Source organism: Mchenga conophoros, linkage group LG23 (genome assembly GCF_057382185.1).
Source record: "Mchenga conophoros isolate Kocher_MC1m ecotype Shallow Benthic linkage group LG23, M_conophoros_male_GT1.1, whole genome shotgun sequence".
Lineage (NCBI taxonomy): Eukaryota > Metazoa > Chordata > Actinopteri > Cichliformes > Cichlidae > Mchenga > Mchenga conophoros.
Window position 1 is genome coordinate 43,898,987 of NC_140547.1, and position 10,058 is coordinate 43,909,044.

Genomic DNA, 10,058 nt, shown 5'->3' on the forward strand with positions numbered 1-10,058 from the left:
TGTGTGGGATTCAGGGAGAATCGCCACGGGAACACAGTGCCGGGATTTTGTATATAGTTGTGTGTTTTCCACCCCCTATCAATAAATCCACTGTCCTTCAGTAAGAGTCTCGGGTTTGGGCCCTACTTTCACTGCAACTCCACAGTCTGCCATCGCAGCCCGTGACATTCTTAGCATTTACAGTAACATTCAAATGTCAATTCAAGCTCTTTAACTATAGTTTTAATTAGCACTATATGGTTTAACCTTTGCATTAAGTGAGACCAAATTATCATTCAGGTAATCTGTAAAGCCATAAGCTATCATCTGATATCTTTCTGTCTTTGTGAGTCCCAGCCAGTGTTTTAGTGCAGCTCATAATTTTTACATTTTTTCACATTCTTATTACCTGTAAGATATCTCCTGATGGAATGCCACTACCTAAAAGCAAGTCCACCTGATGAATTTAGAGTTTTAGATTTGAAAAGTAAAAGCCATAAAGGTTTAGAGAATGCCCAGTTTGACAAGGTACTGGAATGAGACATACATGTACAAGGACTGAGATCATACAGTAGAATTCCTGCAACGCTACTATGCTAGTCCCAAGTCCCCCAGCTCACTCACAAAGGACCATCTGAGGAGATGCTTGAAGTTTAAAGAGAACAGCACCACAGATCATCCTCACTACCACTAAACAAGTAAGCTCATATATGAGCTATTGGATTCTGCATTTGCTGCCACACTAATCATTAGAAGCTCTTAGGTATGAAATCAAGAATAAATGTAGAGAAAGGGATAGATTGAGAAGAAGGCTGGAAGACAAAGTTAGGGAAGTTTTGGACTGATGTTAATCAGTTAACTAACATACAGAACGTGTGTCATGAGAGAGGGGTCCTAGATGAATAACAGACACAAAAAAGATGTCTGTTACTGAGGGTCTAGAAACTGCTAAACAGTGGTTGACGGCTCTGGCCACTGAACTGAAAAAATACACCAGAGTAGCAAAGGCCAAGAGATTAAATGGCCTCTTCCCCGAAGGCCCATTGAGGGTTTGCTTTCAGCTGCAAGAGCGCAACAGCTATAAGACAGGCCCACCCAGAGCTGAGACTGAGCAATAGTGGAAGAGCATTTGGGAGAAAGACGCATCACATGACACCAGTCCCACTTGGCTGGTGGACCTAAGAACAAGTCCACAGCAACCTATCAGAACAAGAACCAGACAACATCACAAAGACAGACATCCAACAACAAGTCTCCAGAATGAAGACAATCATCCACAAAAACATCAGAAAGATGGTCCTCCGAGATGAGCTAGTCCAAGAATACCACAGACTACTGAAGACAGATTTTGATGAGGAACAGGAGGAGTACCCATCAGCAAATGGAGGGAGTAGTGACATCAATACATTGTATTAGAAAATGTAAGATCACAGCTCAGAGAAAATGCAATACTTTTAATGAAATTTACAGATTTTAAAGATTCTCTGTCTTTTTTTTTAAATCTTTTTGAGTGATCCAAATGTGCAAACGTTCCATAAAATGGCTGAATGAACCTAACATTAAAACTTCACAGGTTTTCAGACAACTGGATGGTGTACCTTAATAATTAATTTGTTTTTGCATTTCGAAAGAAATTATCTTCTAATGTGTATTCCCACATAGCAAAATTGGTATGGCCCGGATCTGGCCCACACAATGTGCTTCACATGGCCCACATACCGCAGAGAATGACGGCCCATTGGTGGCCCAGATCTGGTTTGCCAGATGTGGTCCACACATGGGCCAGCACAAGGCCAGTTGCAGACACACTGCTGGCCCAGAACAGTTTCAGCTCTGGCCCCAGATGTCAGCCTAATGTGTACCTTAATCAAGCCATGTAATAACGACATGTGCCGGAATATAATAGTGCAAAAGTAACATGACGAAACTCTGTTCAGACAGTGAATGGACTGATTCTTATATAATGCTTTGCTACTCTCCTAGATTACTCAAAGTGCTCTATACGACACGCCATATTTACCCAATCACACACTTCCTCTAAACTGCATGCTTCCTCACACACATATTCGCACTCTTGCCATGCAGCCTGGAAGAACCAGGGATCAAACCACTAACCTTCCGATCAGTAGGTGATCTGCTCTTTCTCCTGAGCTACAGCCACCCACTGGAAACGACGAGTGAACCGTCACTAGGTTTTGGATAAAGTGTGCACTCACAAACCTGTCAAACCTGCATTTGAAACGTTGGCTACCATAGCAGTATAGTATTGCAACATGGCATTTGGGTCTTCTAACTAAAATAGGAAAATAGGAACATAAACAGTGCCATCATTGCCAGACCTGGCCCACATCTGGTTGACATACACTCTGCCATGACACCAGTTAATCAGAAGTGCCAGCTTGATGCCAGATCCAGGCTAGACCTGTTTTCTATGAGACTGGGCCACATAAACCAAACCACAATTGGGCCAGATATGGCATGCCATCACATAAACAGTGCCATCTATGCCAGGCCCAAATCTGGATGACATACATCTTATCATGCCAGAAGTCAGCCAGCAGTGCCGGCTTGATACCAGATCTGGGCCAGACCTACTATGTGGGTTTATAAATATATTTCCTGGAAATGTTAAAAATCTGGTTTGAATGAGCATGAACTCACTCTCTCTCTTCACATTATTGTGTAGCATGTGAAAATCTACCAGGATCCAACACGAAGGCCAGATTGGTTTGGCTTTCATGTGATTACAAGTTCCCATCTTTCTCTGGAGGCTTGTTGTCCAATAAAAAAAATTTATGAAATGTTTCTCGTGACATGTTGTTTACACAATAATGTGAAGAGGGAAAATTTTTAATTCCTCTTAAGTGCTTCAAGTGCTTTCATAGAACAGGAAAGACCCTGACTGATCTGTACAAGGGTTATTCCAGTTTATGGGAATAAAAACATGTTCAAGGGATTAAAATATCAAAACATGATTGTGCAAGTATGTGACTGAAAAAAAAGTGACAACTATTTTTGTACTGTAGAGTGAACTCAGCCTAATAATCAGCTTCATTTTTAACATGATGAATGCATATGCTCTGACTAATGAATCATTAAGAAACCATAGATTACACACTATATGAACAACAGATGCATACTGGTACGCATCTCTTGATAGCTGAACTGAGTTGTTTTCAGCTCCATTGCCACAGATGTGTAAGATCAAGCACCCAGCCCTGCATTCATTTGTGAAAAAGTGAGTTTGAAAGAATCTCTTTGGATTGACTTAATAATTTTTAAATTATGTGCAATTTCCCTAAGCATGAGAAAATGTAGACCATGTCATATGGAGTAAGATGCTGAGTTTGATCCTCTAATATGTATCTGTATTTGTATAGCGCTTTACTAGTCCCTAAGGACCCCAAAGAGCTTTACACTACATTCAGTCATCCACCCATTCACACACACTGGTGATGGCAGCTACATTGTAACCACAGCCACCCTGGGGCGCACTGACAGAGGCGAGGCTGCTGGACATTGGTGCCACCGGGCCCTCTGACCACCACCAGTAGGCAACGGGTGAAGTGTCTTGCCCAAGGACACAACGACCGAGACTGTCGGAGGCGGGGCTCAATCTGGCAACCTTCCAATTACAAGACGAACTGCCAACTCTTGAGCCACAATCATGATAGCTGACATATTTCCCTTTACTGGGCTGAGAGTATCACTTATAATTATCACTAATATCCATTGTTTATGTAACACTCACCAAAGAGGAAGGAGTTTCAGATCCCACGACCTCGCACTTCAACTTTAGATAGCAGGAAATGCCAAAGTAAGCAGGGGAAACCCAACAATCTAAAACATCATCCTAATTTCAGGTGTAAGAAAATAAAGTACAGCAGCTAGACTCATTTTATAAGCACAATTTTAAGTGAAACATTATAATGTTTAAGTTTATTCATAGACTATGGTGCTGACATCCAAAGAATGTAATCACTTTTACATCATGTGGTTCTTTCCAGAGTTACATTTGCCTTGCTTATTGTTCTTACCAAGTCCTTTACAACTTAGAGAAGAAAATGGTGCATTTAAGGAATTGAAGTCAAACAGTGCCACCTTGTGGACAACAGACCAGACTACACCTGGTCTAGTGTTAAAAAAGGATTGTCCGGTTATGCACCACTTCAGCCAGTTTGTTGGCTCTTAATTTAATAAATTGTTACTGCATTTTTTTTTTCAGATTGTTTTCTCTTTTGAAATGTCTCACATCTCAGTGACGACCTTTTTCTTTTTAAATGACAGTTACATGCATGGCTCTGACCAGAGGCGGAGCCAGACATTTGAAACACCCGGGGCTTAGCCCTAAAGGGTAGTATGCATGTGGGATTATTATTTTAGAAATGACTGAAAGACTGAAAGATTAATAGGTTCTGTTTTGAGTTTTGTTCAAAAAAGAATGACTTCATATAGGAAAAAAATATATCACATATGCAGGACACCATAAACTAGTTTTTTAATTAAGCAGCAAGGCAGAACAAAGTCGGGCCTGTATCAAGACACGAGGACTAAACCCCAATTCAACCAGACCAAGAACTGATCTGGAATTAAAACAGGACTACAACAGTTCAAAATCAGGACTACTGAGGACTTAACCAAGACAGAACCAGAATCAGAACTAGATGATAGTAGCACTAAAAATCATCATAGACCTGCACTACACTTATTTTTTAATTCTACCAAAGTCCAATATTTAGACTGAGAAAAGTTTATGTAATTATTTAGTCTTGTTGTGCAAACAAGCCTGCATAACTTAATATAGAATTTGAAAAATAACAAACCTAAAAAGAAACACTAGGTACGAGATACATGAGGACCTATGATACGGTGATACTTTTGGTAAACAACGATTTGACTAACATGTGTGTCTCACCTGCTCTTCTTCATCTCTGTTCTGTCCTCATTCTCCTCTCTCTCCCTCTCTGCTCCTCTCTCTCCCTCTTTGTGCTGACAATCATCAAATATACAGTTGAAACCAGATATTTACTCTTCAGATAAAAACACTTTTTTAATTGTAACATCAAATCAGACTAAATGTTTATTTTTTTAGATTGATAAATATAAAAAACATTTGTTAATTTTAAGAGTAAAGAGATAAACTGTCTGTATTTCTTAATTGCAAATGGCACCAAATTGTATTCAAAATTGAGCCACACTTATGGAGCTCCACAGTTCTTTTCCTGGTGTTTTGGCTTATATGCATCCACAGGTGTGCCACCAATTTACTCACATGGACTCTGCTAACCTATCAGAAGCTTCTTCAGCTCAGGATGGAATCGTCTGCAGTTTTCTTATTAATTAACAATAAACTTAGTGTATATGTACTCCTAAATTTGATGAAAGTGATAAAAAATAGACAGCTCTGTCTCTCTTTATTCTGACATTTAACTAATTCAAAAGATATTTCAATATTTATCCAAAACAAAACAAGTTTACTCTAAATTGATGTTGTACAGTAAAAAAATGTTCTTGTGTTTTCCATAAAGTGTATGTAAATATCTGGTTTAAACTGTGAATATACTGCTGTGTACTGAAACCCCTCTTGTTTTGCATAGAAATATACTGAACAACATACAAAGCATAATATATAAAATAACATTTACCTGAGTTTTTTCTTTGAAAGAACCCTCTAATGTCCATTCTTATATTTCAGTACATAACTGAAACCGATTTAGTCGGGGAGGGTAAGAACTGAAAATATGAAATAAACACACGTAAGCTAAGACTCTAAAAAAATAGCATTTGTTCTGCTTTTCATTTTGCCATTTGTTGATTCACTTGAAGAGCAAGTAACGTAATATTGGTCAAGTGATCAGTTTGATATCAATCTTTCGTGGTTCACCGTCATATTTACATTATTTGTACGGTACGAATGATTTGCTTTGGTACCTGGTCAAACTTAAGCTCTCCTTAGTATGGCTGGCTCCGTCTCTCCAACAGCGCACACAGGCAGCAGCTGCCCCGCCCTCTCGCTCAGTCGCTTAGTGCCTGAGCTCGGATCATACCAATATCAGGGGGGATTCACGCACAGTCGTAAATTCCCTCAGTGTGCACTATGTGCTTCGAATATTGTGTGTACTTTTTGTTTTATACAGTTGTCAGCCAGGCATCTAACTATGAAAAAATTGCACTCCAAAAGATCCCGGGCTTCTGACAAAACAACCCGGGCTTAAGCCCAGTAAGCCACCCTCACGCTCCGCCCCTGGCTCTGACCTCTAAAAATGAAGCTTTTATATTTGCTGTGTGTGTAATTCTGCCACAAAAAAGAGAATCTGATTAAAAATCCAAGTGCTAAGATTTGCATTTGACTAATTTCTGTGTTTCTCACATCTCCTCAGACTGCACTTGGCTTCCTCATAATGTGGACTGAGGAACTGACAATCCAGTCCAGACCCTGTTTGAGACCTTTTATGGTAAAGAATGTGCCACGTGTCATATTAAAGAGGGGAAGTTTTATCTGATGTTTGAAGGATTTTATGCAGTTGGAGAGCATTTATTTTCTCACTGTGAGCTCATTCCTATTATCTTTTTAACAATAGATTGAGCGCTAACATATTCAATATTTATTTGGTGTTTAATTCTTTTTTTCTGGATTTGGAGGAGCTGATGACTTTTCTTTTTTTTTTTTTTTTACAAGAGTTTGAGCTCGTGTTGAAGCATTTTTCAGTGAACACATCGTGTTGAGCCCTGGTCTGAAATTGTGTGCATCCTGATGCAGAAGTGATTGTTTATTAGTTTGATTTATTTTGGAGTTATCATGAAGTATTTTTTCTTTTGTTCTCTAGCTAAATTATTTTTCTTAGTTTGAGTTTTCTCTAGTTTGGCCAAACAGTTTGCACTGCAAATATGGACTGTTGACCTGTTTAGGAGCCTGTTATTTTTGCCCTCAGAGACTCACATCCTTTACAAGTACATCATATCAGCACTGCAGATGGCTCAAGCAATGAAACCATGATGTGGATCTGGTTTATTCAGTCTAATGAGAAAGATCAGAACATGAAATATCCTGAAGGATTTTTATCTGTAATTACATTTATTCATCTTAGTTCTCAAAACAAGATGAATTATTTAGATGTCCCACTTGCTAGTTCCTCAAACTTACATGAAAGTGGTCACAGTGAATAAAGCAAAAGGGATCTGAAATTGTTGAATTTTTGTTGACTATATGATTTTACTCATATGAAAACTCATAATTTACAAAGTTCTCTCTTCTGCATTAAAAAAAAGAAAAACACGACAAATGATGGATAAAGTTTTACTGCAGTTTGTAACAAAATATTTACATAACAACACAATGTTAAAATGCTGAGATGATGAAGCTGGTTCTGGTCAGTTCTTTATTTGTCAGTCAAATGATGCCACCCTGTGGTGAATTTGCCAAACTACACTTGTCAGTGTTGAAAAATGTGATATAATATTATTGTACTTCTGCGTAGACTGTCTCAGTTTTGTCTGCTGACACATGTGAACTGTTAGTATTCTGTTTAGAGTCGTGCATTTGAACAGTCGAATATGGTCCAGTATCTGTCCGTATGTAGGTGCTGTACGGCTCAATGTCCTCTGACGTCTGCAGAAACACATATGTTTAAAAACATTAAGGTTAAGTAAACAATATAAATGAATCAAAAGTTACATCTTTTGCTCAGTACCGTGTTTTGAGGACTACGCGATGGTTCTGGTTTTCTGTAAGAGAAACACAAAAACAAACATGATCTTGATCATCAGTCGCTGCATCGTGTAGCTCGTTTTAATGGGGGCAACAGGAAATGAAAGTCACTGTGTTCCTTCAACGGCTCATATGAAACTTGAAGACAAGAAATCATTTATAGCAGTGGTGCACTTCCATTAATACGATAAATATGTCTGATAAATTAACGTAATTTCAATTCCTTTGTATGGCAAGTACATTTGAAGAAATTGACAAATAAAAGTATTCTATTCTATTCTATTCTATTCTATTCTATTAGCAGGCAGCTAATTGACTTTAATTCACTTAAACATGAGAACAGCAGGGCAAGACGTTACATCAAAATGACCTTAAGATAAAGTGGATTAACCAAAATGAAAAGAGCAAAGAGAATCACATGTTTTAAAGTTATGAAGCGTGTTAAAAGGTAAATCATGAAACATGTGAAACAGCTCTGACAGAAGTTTCTCACCTGCAGCGCAGTCGTGCGTGAATAAATCCAAAGATAACTAAGTTCACAATGATGAACACGGTTACACAAATCAGTGTAAGAGGAAGTGTTTCTGTTCCAGACCTGCTGCTTAGTTCTGTATGAGGAGAGAAGCAGTTGTTAGAAACATGGATGTAGTATTTGCATTACAACTGAACAAAGGTTAAGTGCGATGTATGACTATTGGCCTCAAAGTTAACAAATCCTGAAGGTCACCTTCTAAAATCAGTACAGACTTTATATTGCTAAATAATTAATGGTTAAAAGAAGAAGAACGTTGTTGTTTTTACCTTGTTTACCTTCCACAGTGACATTAAGATGGAGAATTTTTGTTTTTTCAGGAGCTGAACACTCACAGGTGTAGCTCCCACTGTCCTCTGATGTTAAATTGATCAGGTGGAGAAACACAGTCTGATTTTCTTTCATCAGTGTGAACCTGGAGTCACATTTGTTCTCAAAGCCCCGTCCATAATAATACAGCAGACTACAATTTTCGCCTCCACTTCTCTGAGTTCTGATCTTACAAACTATCAGCGTGATGATACTCTGTGTTTCACTGGGACATATTTGAGTGACATCTGGTTGCTTCCCAATTGTTTTCATAACAGTCTCTGAAATCAGTACCAATAATAAAAACAGTATCAATGATTTAAACCAGAGGCTGGAGTAGCATTAAAAAATAAATGTTCCATTATGAAAACAGTTTTTACATTACCTCCTCCCAAATCTTGTGAGCATGCAGTCAGTGATAGAAGCAGAATTAAGCACAGGTTTAGTGCATCCATGCTCGCCAATATGTCCGATTTGCAGTGTAAGTGCTGCTAATAGTGCAGAAGATGATCCGCTGAAGAAAGGAGGACAAACAATGTGCTTCATAAACCTCAAAGTATTGGCTCTCATGTGTCTTGCGTACGTCTTGTGCGAACACTTCTCAAAAGGAAGTGCACCTACAACACTGCTTCTGCTTCCGTATTAAGACACTCTAAAAGTGAAACACTGAGTGGTCTCATGTCCAAAAAAAGAAAACACAACAACTTTTAAAACAAAGTTGTTTTTTGCTTTTAGTCCAACATATAATTTCCTTTACAAAAGCAGGACTGAAGAGCAGAAAATCAATGAGGCTGATGACTGTTTTTATCAGTGATTCAAACCTACAACTCATTTAAATTCACACAAGCTATTGTACTATTTATATAATGCAGCACACATTCATGCTGCATATTTCATATTTATGTTAACTGACCTGCTTCCCATGTTTGTTTGGCTCCTGCCTGGAGTTGTGTTCGTAAAGAAGCAGGTCACATAATGTTACACGGGTTACATTCCTCCTCTGCTCTTCTGTGGTGACGTTCAGATTATCAGTGTGATACTCGGTGTTTCATGTTCGACTGACATTTGCTGAACTAACAAGAGTGTCTGTCATAAGTCAGGAACTTTTAATATGAAATACAATGTAAATAAGCATTTTATTTTAGTTAATTGTTTGAAAATGAAGCACGTCTTTCATTTTCCTAGAAAAACAGAAAATTCCTCAACTTTATAAATAAAAGCTGTTCCTGCTTTTCTCTTATTTAAGCTTTGCATGTTTGATTTGGCAGACTTTTTACTGCCAAACTGTCATATTGGTCCTTTTTCGACATGGCACCAAAGGGATTTCTGTCTCCTCCTGGAATCAAACCTATAATCTTTCACTTAGAAGAAATATGTGCAAACTACTGCACTAAAAATATGGACATTACCATACCAAGTAAAGCACACAGGTCATATTGGTCAGAAGACTTGCGCCCTCTCAGACACCACATCCTGTGACTAAACCACAAATTCTCACTTTGTCCAAAGAATGAAGTGTGTGGATCTGCA

General features: G+C 38.4%; 1 protein-coding gene across 1 annotated transcript; it reads right to left on the minus strand.

Annotated features, from left to right (window-relative positions):
- Positions 1-7,262: 7,262 nt before the first annotated feature.
- LOC146548065 (uncharacterized) lies at positions 7,263-9,139 on the minus strand. The gene is made up of 5 exons (XM_085266294.1): positions 8,914-9,139; positions 8,489-8,809; positions 8,181-8,295; positions 7,671-7,704; positions 7,263-7,588 (listed from the first exon to the last, which is right to left on the minus strand). The coding sequence occupies exons 1-5, from the start codon at positions 8,981-8,983 to the stop codon at positions 7,439-7,441; spliced, it is 690 nt and encodes a 229-aa protein (XP_085122420.1). The 5' UTR covers positions 8,984-9,139; the 3' UTR covers positions 7,263-7,438.
- Positions 9,140-10,058: the final 919 nt, after the last annotated feature.